The sequence below is a fragment of the Aquarana catesbeiana genome, linkage group LG01, assembly GCF_042186555.1.
Source record: "Aquarana catesbeiana isolate 2022-GZ linkage group LG01, ASM4218655v1, whole genome shotgun sequence".
Classification (NCBI taxonomy): Eukaryota; Metazoa; Chordata; class Amphibia; order Anura; family Ranidae; genus Aquarana; species Aquarana catesbeiana.
In genome coordinates this window covers 527,384,937-527,401,460 of record NC_133324.1, presented here as the reverse complement: position 1 = coordinate 527,401,460, position 16,524 = coordinate 527,384,937, and the positions used below count along the sequence as shown (strand labels likewise).

The window sequence follows — 16,524 nt, the reverse complement described above, 5'->3', positions numbered from 1 at the left end:
GAACGAGGCATAAGAGTTTAGAACACCTTCAACTAAACAATTTCTAATTCCACCACTGTAGTTTTGCTTCCATGCAGCCTGTAAGCTCTTTTCCTATTAAGTATAATAGAGGTTATAGTGATGTAGTAATGTATGTGAAAGGTCAAAGCAACATCAGGGAACTTTGTACTCTTGTTTTTCAAGCACAGTGTGATGATCCCAGCCCAGTGACAAGCACCTGGGGGTGGGAAGTTAGCCATTGAACAAGGAAATTGTTTTGCAATAAGTCTAAGTACAACATATTAGACAAAGAACTTAGATGAGCATACCAGACGCCAGATATATTCGAGGAAGGACATTACGTTTAGCTTCAAGTAATGTTAATCTGTATGACTCTCTAATACATATGGAGGTAGAAAAAAGACAGGTATGTTACATTTTACTTAACAGAACCTTGTGGTCCATACTTGTGAGACAAAATTTGTGTCCATTTTTCAAATTTGTTTCAGTTGTGTATATAGATTTGAATCTGACTCTGGTCCTTGAAGTTGTATTAGTGTCCATGCACACTGGCTTAAAAATCGCTGCTTCTATAGGAGTTTTGTGTTCGGCCTGTAGAAGCAGCTTAATGCTATCCTGTGTCCATGCACATTAGGACGATTACAGGCATATTTTAAACTCAACTTTTAGAGGCAGGAAAAAAAACCCTTCTGGTTTGCATTTCTGATTGGAGCTTTCTGGTAAAAAAACACAAAACTCTCCTAAACTATTTTTTTTCTGCCAAAGGAACTGGATTTTTTTTTTAAGCCCAGTGTGCATGGAGCCTAATGTTAATAAGAAAAGCTTAGCAGTTTGTATTCTGTTATGTACCCTTAATTTTTTTGCCTATTTTTGTGTTTTATCCTTTAAAATATAAAAAATGCTACATCAATTATTATTGAATTTAGAAAAATCATTAACTTATTACAAATAGTGTATTACATACAAAGTGTGTCCTCCTAAATTATTACACAATTCTGTTTAAATACCTAGCATTATGACTCACTAAGAGTGTGTTTTCTCTGGTACATAAAATCTAATTTCTATATGGGTTTTATTTATCTTCTGACAAGGGTAAAATGCTTAAATTTGAAACAAGAGTAAATGTTATGAAATTAAGCAGGTTTTTTTACAGTAAAATAAATTTAAGGGAGTGTACATAAAGACACATAAAGGCATATTGTTTTCAACTGGTTCACCAAATATTTTCTGCTTAGTTCTTTCACCTAGTTATAATTTTTTTTTTGTCACACGCATCTGTACACTTCTGTACTCTGCATGTATACAATGTAATCAGTCAGCAGACAAAGTTTTTTTCATTTTACAATAGGGGATGTTTATTGAAAAAAGGGAGTGAAATAACAATACAATTGTGCAACCATAAACCATTTGACATGGCGTAGTACAATATGGATTACAATAGCCACAAGTTACAGTTTGTCCAACGTAAAATAAAGAAAGCAGATAAATGGTCACAATATACAAAGAGAACAGTAAAGTATCATGCACAATTTCAGGGAGAGACCCAGGACATGAAGAACCAGCAAAAAGGAGAGGATTGGGAGAAGGAGAGGAAGTCAGGAGGGAAGGGGGAATAGGGGAGAGGGAAGGGGGTGGGTGAAAGAGAAACCTCAACAGTCTACCCACTGATATATATTTGGAAGTGCTAGGGGGCATGAGACTCATGCAAGCCCCTCAGTGGGACATCCAGGGAAGCTACACCTTGTCATACTTCCAGGGACATCCTCTAAGTTAGCTTATACATGGGATTAGCCACATGGATGGTGTCCTCTCAAGACGACACCACAAGAGGGCCCCCCAAGCTACATTTCAACAGAATCTCTTTTTTGGCGTGGTATAGAAAAGAAGATATCAACAATTTCAAATGATGGGACCGTTGTACATCGACATGAAGTCCCAGTAAAGCCATATCTTGCGAGAGGAGCAGAGATAGCTATAGCTGCAGATTGATTAGCTTGAAAACTTCAGACCAAACAGGAATAACCCTAGGACATGTCCAAAACATTTGTATAAAGGATCCCATGTGTAACTGGCAGTGGGGACAGGTAGGATCTCGCTCCGGGTATATCCTAGAGAGCTTCAGAGGTTATAGTAAACCCCATGTAGAAACTTGACCTGTAGGAGTTTATCTCTAGAGGAGATGACCAGCTTAGGACCCTGCTCCAAAGCATCCTCCCAGTCCCCCTCGTTTAAAGAGGGATATCCTCCCTCCAAGTCATCCGCTGCTTCTCTAACTTAGGGGAATTGAGACACAGAAACGCTCCACAAAAGGGCAGATAACGTTTTTTTCAGATCTCGCTGGACCAGCAGCTCTTCAATAGGGTCCGCCTGGAGAATAGGTTTTTGCAGAAACTGCGCCCTGGCCCGTGTGTCTTAGCTGGAAATACCTGAATAACATCCCTCGCGGGAGGTGAAACATCTGTGAGAGCCGAGGGAAAGGCAGCAAGACCCCAGAGGGCATAATATCAGCTAGGCTCTTGATGCCATATCTCACCCACAATTGGAGATCAGGGATAGAGTGAAAGTGGGGAAGAGCAGGATTCCCCCAGAGAGGTTGGGCAAGTGACAAATGATCAAGTTACACAAACCAACATTGAGCCATTGCCCACACTCTTAAGGTAAGTTGCGTTGCACCAGGAACAGTATCACACGCTCTACGCCCCCGATATGCTATATTATGAAGATCAGTTATAAAGCCTAGAAAGGCTGCTTCCAAACAGACAGCAACTTTACACCTATCGCCGCCCATTAGTACACTTGAAAGTTTGGAAGGGCCAGACCCCCCATATTGGCGGGAAGCTGTAATGTAGACTTCACGAAGTGAGAGAGAGCACCGCTCCAGATAAAGGGGCCTATACAACGATCTATATCTCTAAAAAAGGAGGCAGGAATCCACATTAGGCAATTATGAAAGATATAGTTAAACTTAGGCAGGATCATCTTTTTCAATAAATGTATACATCCTATTAAATTAAGAGGAAGACCTGACCAGACCTAACACCGCTCTCGCAGAAGGGACAAAAGAGGAAGAAGGTTATGACCGAAAAAAAAGGTTCACCTGCCTGGTTATCTGAATCCCCAAGTGTGATGGATGTGGGTACCAGATGCCTGCCCCACCAACTTGTGACAAAGGACTGGACAATCTTATACCGCGCTGTCATTTGCGTAACAGCTGCACCCTGCACAAAGATTTTCCAGCTCGTGGGGCCGCAATCTAGAGAGCGATTGTTACTGAGCTATGTTAATTAACCACTTCAGTACCTGACCGGGCCATTTTTTGCAATACGGCACTGTGTTAATTTAACTGACGTTGTACCCAAATAAAATTTTATGTCCTTTTTTTCCCACAAATAGAACTTTCTTTTAGTGGCATTTGATCACCTCTGCTTGAAAAACATTATATTTTTTACTTTCTGCTATAAAACATATCCAATAAAAAAAAAAATAAAAATACAATTTCTTCATAAATTTAGGTCAATATGTATTCTGCTACATATTTTTGGTAAAATTTTTTCCAAAAAACGTATGATTGGTTTGTGCAAAAGTTATAGCGTCTACAAACTATGGGATATTTTTATGGAATTTTTATTCTTTTTTTTTTTTTTTACGGGTAATGGCGGCAATCAGTGACTTATAGCGGGACTACAACATTGTGCTGGACAAATCGGACACTAATTGACACTTTTGAATTTTTTTGTGGAACCAGTGACACTAATACAGTGATCAGTGCTAAAAATATGCTCTGCCACTGTACTAATGACACTGGCAGGGAAGGGGTTAACATCAAGGGTGATCAAAGGGTTAAATGTGTTCCCTGGGAATGCGTGCTAACTGTGTGTGTGTGTGGGGGGGGGGGATTTACTGTGTGCATAATACAGCAACAGAGAAGAGTTGAGAAGGCAGAATACTTGCAGTGTCCTTGGGTTTAGCAGAGTTCAGTCGATGAGCCAGATATTATCGGTTCTCAAACTTGACAGATGTTCCTGATTTGATGGTACATGAGAACTGTCAAATGTCCTGTCATTCCTTTTTTATTTGGGCACAAAGGGGTGTTGACAGAGGCCATCTGACCAATAAAGCGACTGAGGAGTGGTTTCTGGGATGTCCCCGTGGTCATGACTATGTCCTAGAGACAGTTTTCTCTAAGTATTCATATCTCCGAATACTTACTGTTTACAGGCTGCTAATGTACATATTATGGTCTAGTGTGGAATTTGCATCAAAATAAATATGACAGGTCTCAGATGGCTACGTTACCTACAGTATAAAGGGGTAAGGGGTGCCAGTGTGGGTTCCCCATGTGTTCTGACATAGGGGTGTCTGGACTTGAAATGTTACAAACTAACTGAGTAAAGTAAATATGTCTATATTCTGACTGCTATTGTTTTGAAAGTTGTAGAACATACTGGAATGATGGATTCTACCGAGAGACAGATATGTGTATTGTACAGGTTCCACTGCAGTATTTAGGACCCCAGTCTGTTAACTTTCTAGTCAAAGAAGCGCTGAGTCACACACTTTTATGGGCCCTGAGATGGGTCTTGGGAAATTGATAAGAGGTGTCTGGGGTCACTGCAGCTACGTCATTTTATGACAAGATTGCAGGAAGACTTGTAACCTGAACAAAATGGCTGCTACACACACCACACATAGCTATTCACGAGCCCAGTACACAGGACCAAGTGGTGAAATTCATCTACCCAGCATAGTGAGGAGGGGCTTGCCGCCACACGGGCGTTATCATTAAGAGAAAAAAGTAGGGATTTGCTCCAGTTAATACGTATACCAAACAGCTCCATAACCGCCAAGCAGGGACGGACGGTGAGGTCAGTGGCTGGTGAGGCACTGGCTAGTACCAGAGCCAGATAAACACAGGTTACCCTCGCCGTGAATGTCTGAGCGAGAGCAATAATTCTAGCACTAGACCTCCTCTGTAACTCTAAACAGGTAACCTGTAAAAAAAAAAAAGCGTCGCCTATGTTGATTTTTAAGCACTGAAGTCTAGCGCCATTCCACAAGTGTGTGCAATTTTAAAGTGTGACATGTTAGGTATCTATTTACTCGGCGTAACATCATATTTCACATTATACAAAATAAATTAAAAGATTGGGCAAATTTTAGTGTTTTTTTTTTATTCGTGAAACAGTTTTTTCCAAAAAAAACACGTTTAAAAAATTGCTGTGCAAATACCGTGTACAGTGATCCCTCCACCACAGGAAATAGATGGCCTCTCACCTCATCTATTCGACCTGAAACAGGTCACATAACAATAAACAGATCACTAGGCAAAGAAGATCCCCACTCTCAAAAGCGTCCTCTGGTCCTCAGATCCACATTCAATAAGTGTAACCGTAAAATGAATTAGAGGAAAACGATCTAGTGCTCACTGTTTAGAAGCTATTTATTGTCTAAAAATGGTATAGATATACACTTACATTTAGCCGCACTCAGACCAGAGTGCCGGCGCAAAGACGAGAGATGTAAACAAAACAAACAAGAGGGCTGCGGGTGACGTCATATGTGACTCTTGATCCCTGTACGCGTTACATCCGTGGGCGGGACTTCATCAGCGTGAGGTAGGATACACATAGATGGCCTGCTTTGTATATGTAGTCACGGTAACCACCAATTAGCGAATCAGGCTGGGGAATACAGCGGTCAAATCACAGCTCATATTACATAAAGAAAGCTTTATACAAACCCCTAGAGCCGCTGGGTGGATTGGACAAAGAAGTGCATAACATCCCATAAATTTTATATCAATGAAGTTAAAACGAATTTCAGAATTAAATATAGGGAACAGCTATATCCTCACACATTCATAAAAAGACTTATATAATAAAAATTAATTAAGAAATCGCCCCCATCACTAATCCTATGAAGATGGATAAAATTAAAGGAGCACTCTGCTAAAAATAACAACAAAATTAAAAATAAAAATAACATCAGTCCACGGCCATCTTGTTGTTTCCACACAAGAAACTAAATATATATAAAAGTGGAAAGATTTCGCGCATAAAATCTATCATAAAAAACTAAATAAATCACATAAAATATCACATAAAATATTGTGTATAGATGTGCAAAAACAGAATCATAAAATCCAAAAAAAACTCAAAAAAATATAATATATTGAATATTGGAATAAAAGTTCATCAATCAGAAAAAATTCATCATCCCCAATATTGGATATGATATTGTGCAAAAAGGCAAAACCAAAATAATGTGCAAAAAATGCAAAAAACAAAATACAAAATAATTTACCTCAAAAAAAGTCCAAGTGAATAACTATTACAATATAAAAGTTCATAAAAAGTGAATATTAACCGCTGGGATTATGTGAATAGAGAGATACAGATGTATGGTGGTAATATTGGTATTCTTCTTCATATACAAACTTCCGGCCCAAACAGGCTCTCTAAACTCTCACCTTAAACAAAGAAATTTCAGGCATCAATGTGTAGCTTTAAAGTGGTGTTGTACGTTACAGCATGCAGGTATGGTGATGGCTGAATTCTCCTCTCAATCTGACAGGCACCTATTAAAATAGAAGGGATTTTTCCACCTGAGTGTCACGGCCCCTGTTCACCCTTGCTATATGCTCTGGTCTTCTTCCGCCCTTCATATGCTCCAATTACGGAAATTATGCTTGGCACCTATGCTCTTAACATTGTCTATATGGAAAAGATGATCTGAGCGTCACTCCCTGTCCTCTCCGTGCCCACCACTCTTGAATAGGGATGAGCCGAACACCCCCAGAACCTGCATCCGAGTGTGTAAAGATGTTGCAGCCTGCATGCATCAATTCAAGAACAGGAGGCAGTTGCTTTAGTGTGGGTTCTATATACCTCTTATCAGAGAGTTGCCTTGTGCTGTCCAAAGGATTGTAGCTGTCTCCAACTGTGTGAGACAACAGCTTTGGACAGCACAAGGCAACCCTCTGATAAGAGGTATATAGAACCCACACTAAAGCAACTGCCTAAAGCATAATTTCCATAATTGGAGCATATGAAGGGCGGAAGAAGACCAGAGCATATAGCAAGGGTGAACAGGGGCCGTGACACTCAGGTGGAAAAATCCCTTCTATTTTAATAGGTGCCTGTCAGATTGAGAGGAGAATTCAGCCATCACCATACCTGCATGCTGTAACGTACAACACCAATTTAAAGCTACACATTGATGCCTGAAATTTCTTTGTTTAAGGTGAGAGTTTAGAGAGCCTGTTTGGGCCGGAAGTTTGTATATGAAGAAGAATACCAATATTACCACCATACATCTGTATCTCTCTATTCACATAATCCCAGCGGTTAATATTCACTTTTTATGAACTTTTATATTGTAATAGTTATTCACTTGGACTTTTTTTGAGGTAAATTATTTTGTATTTTGTTTTTTGCATTTTTTGCACATTATTTTGGTTTTGCCTTTTTGCACAATATCATATCCAATATTGGGGATGATGAATTTTTTCTGATTGATGAACTTTTATTCCAATATTCAATATATTATATTTTTTTGAGTTTTTTTTGGATTTTATGATTCTGTTTTTGCACATCTATACACAATATTTTATGTGATATTTTATGTGATTTATTTAGTTTTTTATGATAGATTTTATGCGCGAAATCTTTCCACTTTTATATATATTTAGTTTCTTGTGTGGAAACAACAAGATGGCCGTGGACTGATGTTATTTTTATTTTTAATTTTGTTGTTATTTTTAGCAGAGTGCTCCTTTAATTTTATCCATCTTCATAGGATTAGTGATGGGGGCGATTTCTTAATTAATTTTTATTATATAAGTCTTTTTATGAATGTGTGAGGATATATCTGTTCCCTATATTTAATTCTGAAATTCGTTTTAACTTCATTGATATATCATGTGATATTTTATGTGATTTATTTAGTTTTTTATGATAGATTTTATGCGCAAAATCTTTCCACTTTTATTTATTTTTTGGAGTGTAATGTGAACACTTGTCGATTTTGCTGCAATCTTTAAGATATCATCATAATTATTACACATCGCGAGTTTTTTATGATATTATGTTATTTATTTCATTAATTTTGTGATTGTCACCACATTCACCTTTTTCTTCACTACAAGCACGAAGCACAACACCATTTACCATTAATACTAAATATATATAATCATAAAATACATATATTACAAAAATAGTGAATATTAATAAAATACACAGAAAGAGACATTAAAACTATTATCTATTAGAGATAAAACAATTCAGGTCAAAATCTGCATTCATCCCTGCAGGTGACATTACCTTTGTCTCAAAAATCCAGAAGGATTCTCTGTGACTAAGCTAGTGGATATAATGACCTCCTCTCCAATTTCTAAGGACCTTCTCGATACCCCAGAACTTCAAACATTTAGGGTCCCTTTGGTGACACATTCTAAAATGCCTGGAAACACTGAGTTTTAACTCCCCTTTTGATAATACTAATATGTTCACCAACCCGTACATGTAATGCTCTAGAGGTGCGACCAACATACTGTAAACTGAGGCTCTTAATCTGATATTGCTTGTGTGTGACAGTGGAGATAAAATCTTTGCGTTTTTTGATGTTAATTACTGGCATTCTTACAGGTGGCACACCTGCCACATGCGTGAAAGCCAGACAGAAAACTAAACAGACTATTAGCTGTTGTTTTCGGGGGATCAATAACTGCAGGTGCCAAACGATCATGAAGTGAAGGTGCTTTGCGGTAAATGAACTCAGGTCGATTCGGAAGTACTGGACCGAGAACCCGGTCATACTTAAGAATCGGCCAATGCTTGGCTATAATTTTTTCAAATTTCTTGTACTGGTTACTATAATCCATCACAATTTTGAATCCTGCAGTAGTATCCTGGGCATCAGTACTCACAGCCCTATCGGCCACTATAGTGCTTCTGTCAATAAGCCTGACTCTCTCAATGTCTGAGTTGATCAAAGACTGTGAATAGCCTTTCTGCCTAAAACGAGTTGCTAAAACCTCAGACTGAGATAAAAACTCCTCCTCCGATGTACAATTACGTCGGAGCCGGATGAATTGTCCTCTAGGGATATTACATAACCATGACCTGTGATGACAACTATTTAAAGGAATATATGCATTATGATCAGTTGCTTTAAAATGGTTTCTGGTTTGAAAACAATCATCCCTCTTAAAAATTTCCAAATCCAGAAACGTAATCTGCTGTTGATCAATGGTCCAGGTAAGCTTAATATTTTTAGTGTTATTATTGAGTTTATTCATAAATGTCTGTAAACTCAGCATATCACCTTCCCAGACCATCACTAAATCATCTATATACCTCTTATAGCAAGACAACTGTGGTGGACGATCATGAAATACAACTTCTTCCTCCCAGTGGGCCATAAAAAGATTGGCCACACTGGGAGCAAAATGTGCACCCATTGCCACACCGCGTATTTGTAAATAGTACTCCCTATTGAACCAGAAATAGTTGTTCAATAAACAAAACTTAAGACTTTGTAACAAAAATTGTACATGATCTCCAGAAAGATCCGTAGCTGCTATTGCCCATTCAACCGAAGATAATGCTTCCTCATGATTGATTATAGTATATAATGACCCTACATCCGCAGTTATCAAAAAGCTGGTCGGAGTACATGGAAGGGTATCTAAAATTTGGATGATCTGCTTGGTATCCCGTAAATAAGCATTAGTTTTAATAACAAGAGGCTGAAGGAAAAAGTCCAAATATTGACCTAAACAAGAGGTCACGGAGTCTATTCCATTCACAATTTGACGTCCGGGGAGTTGTTCTGGATTTTTATGCATTTTAGGTAAAAGAGTAAATAATGGGAGTCCTACAGTAAAAAGGATCCAAATATAAAGCCTCTTTAGAATTTAAAATCCCCTTAATTTTACCTTCCTTGATCATAAAGTGTAAACTATTTTTAAATCTCAGCATAGGGTCATCATTAAGTAATTGATATGTATCTTGATCTCCCAATAATCGGGACATTTCTGCTTGGTAGTAAGATTTACTCAATACAACCAACCCACCCCCCTTGTCAGCTGGGCGAATCACAATATCATTCCTTTGTTCTAAGGATGCAATACCCCTTTTGATGTATTGGGAATCCCTGACTTTCTTAATTTTTAATTGTTCGAGGTCACTACAAACCATATTTTTAAAAACCTCTAGGTGTCTATTGTCACTACATTGAGAGTTAAAAACAGATTTATTCCGGAGGTTAGAGTGTGCTGTATTCGATTGAGAAGAATCCCTCTGTATTGGGTTAGTTAAAAAATACTTTTTCATGTTAAGATTACGAATGAATTTTTATACATTGACATAGGTCTGGAATTTATTGAAATTGCGAATAGGGGCGAACTTCAAGCCTCTATCCAACACTTTAGTTTCATCATCAGTGAGCGGGATACCACTCAAGTTAAAAATCCCTAATAAGGTTTTGGCCTTTTGGGCTCGTCTCCCCCCCTACATCCTCTCTGTTTTTTCTTTTTAGGCTGGAATGACCATTCCTTGCTTGACCCTGAGGGGCCCAATAATCTTTCCTTTCCCCCACCCATGTTGGGGTAAGAGGAGGAGGACCCCTCCAGGGGGTCTTCTGCTGTCCTAAAAAACTATCCTGACTAAAATGATATTCATCCTCTTGGTTCTGTAAGGGGGCATAGCTATTATGAATAGGGACTGGGGCTACCCTTATTGGGTAACTGCCCCTTCCCTCTGTTGTCCCATCCCCCTAATAGGTACAGGTTTCCATGAATAATTATCAGAATTGGATGGGTATTGTACATAATTCCCTTGTGGGGAATAGGGTAGGGGTGATGATTCCCACTACCTCTACCCCGTCCATTTGATTTAGAAGCACCTCGACCTCTCGGTCTGGGAGTATTACTCCTAGTTCGTGTGTCCTGAAACTGATTCGAGTTACTCGAAGATGCTTCCTGGACCAAATAACCTTGGGAAAGGACACCAGGTACCATATTTGTGGTATCAATAGAAGATCCATCTGTGTTAGCAGGTTGCATCACATTAAGTGATTGCCATTTGAAAATCTGCTTAGCATCAAAATCATTAAGATCTCTTTTTATCCTGTATTTCCTTATCCCATTTAGTAAGTTTTATTTTTAATTCACCTGATAACTGAATAAATTCAGCAGAATCTTTGAATGTTTCAATACGATCTGTGAGTTCTTTGATCTGACTTTCTAACCATTCCTTTTTTCTCTGTTTACGAGAGAGCAATAGTCTCAGTAGTTCAAAGCCTTTATCAACAAAGAAATAACTCCACTCCTTATTAGATAAATCATCAAATAAACCATCATTAGGTGGTACATCCCACCGTAATCGTCTGGGTATAATCTTTGCTTGTAAATAATGCTCAAAGGATACAATATCCCACCAGGTTTTGATTTTCTTTTCAAACAGATGTCCTAATTTTCTAAATGAAATGCTCAAATCACCTTGATTAGAGTAATTGGTAACTTTAGAAAAGACACCTGTCAGAATAATTGCTCTATTTTCAACATAAGAGAATACATCCATTGTCAGCAGCTATATAAGATTGAATTAGATGGTAATCAAAAAATTGTAAAAAAGATATTCAGCGCTGACCAAAATATAATAAAGGCGAACTGCAAGCTGACACTCAAGGTTTAACTCAAACAAAATACCTCAGATACATAATAAAAAAATAACAGTGCTGCGCAATTCTTAAAATTGGTACAATAAATCAGTCAGAGTCTCAAAATGTGTGCAAATAGCATCAACACAAATCTCCAATAGGTGCGGTGAAAAACACACACTGAAGTGATGAGTCCAGTGACAGTGATCCCTCCAGCACAGGAAATAGATGGCCTCTCACCTCATCTATTCGACCTGAAACAGGTCACATAACAATAAACAGATCACTAGGCAAAGAAGATCCCCTCTCTCAAAAGCATCCTCCGGTCCTCAGATCCACATTCAATAAGTGTAACCGTAAAATGAAACAGAGGAAAATGAATTAGTGCTCAATGTTTAGAAGCTATTTATTGTCTAAAAATGGTATAGATATACACTTACATTTAGCCGCACTCAGACCCGAGTGCCGGCGCAAAGACGATAGATGTAAACAAAACCAACAAGATGGGCACGGGTGACGTCATATGTGACTCCTGATCCCTGTACGCGTTACGTCCGTGGGCGGGACTTCATCAGCGCGAGGTAGGATACACATAGACGGCCCACTTTGTATATATGTAGTCACGGTAACCACCAATTAGCGAATCAGGCTGGGGAATACAGCGGTCAAATCACAGCTCATATTACATAAAGAAAGCTTTATACAAACCTGTAGAGCCACTGGGTGGAATGGACAAAGAAGTGCATAACATCCCATAAATTTTATATCAATGAGGTTAAAACGAATTTCAGAATTAAATATAGGGAACAGATATATCCTCACATATTCATAAAAAGACTTATATAATAAAAATGCTATGAAGATGGATAAAATTAAAGGAGCACTCTGCTAATCCTATGAAGATGGATACAATTAAAGGAGCACTCTGCTAAAAAAAACAACAAAATTAAAAATAAAAATGACATCAGTCCACGGTCATCTGTCACTGGACTCATCACTTCAGTGTGTGTTTTTCACCGCACCTATTGGTGATTTGTAATGTTGCTGTTTGCACACATTTTGGGTCTCTCTGATTTATTGTACCAATTTTAAGAATTGCGCAGCACTGTTATTTTTTTATTAAGTTATTTTGAGGGGACAGCAAATTTACACTGTTATACAAGCAGTACACTCACTACTTTACACTGTAGCAAAGTGTCATTTCTTCAGTGTTGTCACATGAAAAGATATAATAAAATATTTACAAAAATGTGAGGGGTGTACTCACTTTTGTGAGATACTGTGTGTGTGTGTATATATATATATATATATATATATATATATATATATATATAAATGTTTGGGGGTTCTGAGTAATTTTCTAGAAAAAAAATTATGATTTTTACATGCAGGAGAGAAGTGTCAGAATTGGCCTGGGTGGCAAGTGGTCAATCACCATAAGTAATATACAAATAATTATTGTATATTGTTTTTAATGTAATTTACTATATTTTCAGAAACTGTACTTAAGCAGGCTTAATGGACAAATTACTGAAGTTTGAAGTTATAACTTCAAACCAGTAATTTCACGGTAAATAGATAAATAATAAATTATTATGTTATAACATAGAGCATAATAATATATGATTTACCCTTATTAAAAAAGTACCTTTTCAGCAGCAGCAGATTCTCATTCTCCCTCTTAACTCTGTGAGAAAAACATGGGATTATGGGTAAACCTTATATACATAAACCCATGTTTTTGCCCTGTAGTTAAGAGTGCTGGGCTGGAAGGGAGCATGTGTCTTTTAGACACATGCCCCCTTCTATGACACTGCAGTGAGAGGAAAGCTTCCACTGCAGCATTTTTATTGGACAGCTTGGATCAATGGTACTTTACCATTGGTCCAAGGCTCCAAGCTGTGACAAGAAATCTGAGGCACTGTGAGCTCATCCTCTGTCAGGAACCATGAATCAGACCACAAGACAGAAGTGCAGTAAAAATCACACTTTAATAAAAGTGGTAACATTTTAAAATGGTACAAACCATTTTAAATGGTACAAACAATGCAAACATAGTCAAAACATAGTCAGGGTTTGGTAACCAGAGCAGGTAGTCAGATCAAGCCAGTAAAACAGGGATCCAGAGATCAGCGTAGTCAGAGGCAGCAAACAGGATCAGGAACCAGAAGGGAAGTCAGCCAGGCAAAAGTCTTTAACAAAAAATATAGCAATGTAGAAACTGCTCCAAGGACTGGTTAGCTCGTTCCACAGCCCAATTAGACTTCGGGTGATATGCGGAAGAGAAGGAAAGCTGAATTCCCAACTGTGCACAAAAGGCTCACCAAAACCTGGATACAAACTGGCTATCCCTGTACGAGATGATAACCTTGGGTAGCCCATGTAATCGAAAGATCTCCCAAGCAAAAATGGATGCCAGTTCTTTTGGATGTGTGCAACTTCTTAAGTAGAATGCAATGTGACATTTTCGAGAACCGGTCAACCACCATAAGGATAACTGTGTTGCCCTGGGAGTTGGGTAACTCCACAATAAATTCCATAGACAGGTGGGTCCAAGGCCTCTCTCCATTGGGTATGGGTTGTAGGAAGCCCACTGTAAGGTGTCGTGGTGTCTTACTCATAGCACACACTGAACAGGCAGTGTCACGTACCTTACAGCGGAGTCTGAAATGCTGAGGGTGGCCTCTCACACGGTCCCAGTCTCAACACCCCTAGTAGTGAGGACAGGGAGTGCTGGGGCACGGAAGGGTGCAGGTGCCTGCGGCTGGAAGCTGGAACTTGGAGATACAGGATCCTCTTGGAGAAAGACGGGAAGACTGATCACCAGAACTGTTCAGTAGAAGCCAAGCAGGTAGGCAGAGGCGGCTCTTTAATTAGGCAAATTAGGCAATTGCCTTAGGCCTCGCCCCCACAAGGGCCTCGCGGGCCGCGGCTGCCTAATTTGCCTGACAAGATGGGACCGGGAGTGCAGGAAATAACCCCCATGACGTGACCGTGTTGTAAACAATGCAAGCCGGCAGTGTGGGGTGATGAGCGAGCCGAGCGCTGCACGACTAACGCTGTCGCCGGCACCGCCTGTGTGAGCTGAATGACTGTGAGCCTCCGCGGACTGCTCTCGGCTCAGTCAGTCGGGTCAGGCTGCATCCTCCGTCCTCTTAGCCTGTCCCCCCTAGTGCATGGCGGCGGGAGTTGTAGTTTTTCACAGCACAGACAGCCGCCTCTGCCTCTGGTGCCTGTGCTGTGCAGAGACTACAACTCCCAGATTGCACTGCAGCCTGCAGAGAGCTTGAAGAAATCACCTGTCCAGCTTCTCATGCTGCCTAGTAGAAGAATAGGGGACTGAGGAGCAGGTATAGTGTACTGTACACTCTACTAAATGCTGTCTGTACGTTACCCTGTCTTCTATGGTCTCATGGTCTTTACCCTGTCTGCAGTCCCCAGTACCCTGTCTGTCCCCAGTACCCTGTCTGTCCCCAGTATCCTGTCTGTCCTCAGTATCCTGTCTGTCCCCAGTACCCTGTCTATCCCCAGTACCCTGTCTGTCTTACGGTCTGTTCCCAGTACCCTGTCTGTCTTACGGTCTGTCCCCAGCACCCTGTCTGTCTCACAGTCTGTCCCCAGCACCCTGTCTGTCCCCAGTACCCTGTCTGTCCTCAGTACCCTGTCTGTCCCCAGTAGCCTGTCTGTCCCCAGTACCCTGTCTATCCCCAGTACCCTGTCTGTCTTACGGTCTGTCCCCAGTACCCTGTCTATCCCCAGTACCCTGTCTGTCTTACGGTCTGTCCCCAGTACCCTGTCTGTCTCACAGTCTGTCCCCAGTACCCTGTCTGTCTCACAGTCTGTCCCCAGCCCCTAGTCTGTCTTACGGTCTGTCCCCAGCACCCTGTCTGTCTCACGGTCTGTCCCCAGTACCCTGTCTGTCTCACAGTCTGTCCCCAGCACCCTGTCTATCCCCAGTACCCTGTCTGTCTTACGGTCTGTCCCCAGTACCCTGTCTGTCTTACGGTCTGTCCCCAGCACCCTGTCTGTCTCACGGTCTGTCCCCAGCACCCTGTCTGTCTCACGGTCTGTCCCCAGCACCCTGTCTGTCTCACGGTCTGTCCCCAGCACCCTGTCTGTCTCATGGTCTGTCCCCAGCACCCTGTCTGTCCCCAGTAGCCTGTCTGTCCCCAGTAGCCTGTCTGTCCCCAGTACCCTGTCTGTCCCCAGTACCCTGTCTGTCTTACGGTCTGTCCCCAGTACCCTGTCTGTCTTACGGTCTGTCCCCAGCACCCTGTCTGTCTCACGGTCTGTCCCCAGCACCCTGTCTGTCTCACAGTCTGTCCCCAGTACCCTGTCTGTCTCACGGTCTGTCCCCAGTACCCTGTCTGTCTCACAGTCTGTCCCCAGCACCCTGTCTATCCCCAGTACCCTGTCTGTCTCACGGTCTGTCCCCAGCACCCTGTCTGTCTCACAGTCTGTCCCCAGTACCCTGTCTGTCTCACAGTCTGTCCCCAGCCCCCAGTCTGTCTTACGGTCTGTCCCCAGCACCCTGTCTGTCTCACGGTCTGTCCCCAGTACCCTGTCTGTCTTACGGTCTGTCCCCAGTACCCTGTCTGTCTTACAGTCTGTCCCCAGTACCCTGTCTGTCTTACGGTCTGTCCCCAGTACCCTGTCTGTCTTACGGTCTGTCCCCAGTACCCTGTCTGTCTCACAGTCTGTCCCCAGCACCCTGTCTGTCTCACGGTCTGCCCCCAGCACCCTGTCTGTCTCACGGTCTGTCCCCAGTACCCTGTCTGTCTTACGGTCTGTCCCCAGTACCCTGTCTGTCTCACAGTCTGTCCCCAGCACCCTGTCTATCCCCAGTACCCTGTCTGTCTTACG

The 16,524-nt window shown here is 41.0% G+C and overlaps 1 protein-coding gene across 3 annotated transcripts in view; it reads left to right on the top strand.

The window, feature by feature from the left end:
- The first annotated feature begins 220 nt into the window (after positions 1-220).
- CREB3L3 (cAMP responsive element binding protein 3 like 3) overlaps positions 221-16,524 on the top strand; it is a 673,320-nt gene continuing 657,016 nt past the window's right edge. The window contains exon 1 of one of the 3 annotated variants that reach the window (XM_073594681.1): positions 221-406. In XM_073594681.1, the coding sequence (XP_073450782.1) occupies positions 299-406 (108 nt within the window). In that variant the 5' untranslated portion in view covers positions 221-298. The remainder of the gene's footprint in view (positions 407-16,524) is intronic. The other 2 variants (XM_073594674.1, XM_073594692.1) reach the window with 2 other exon arrangements.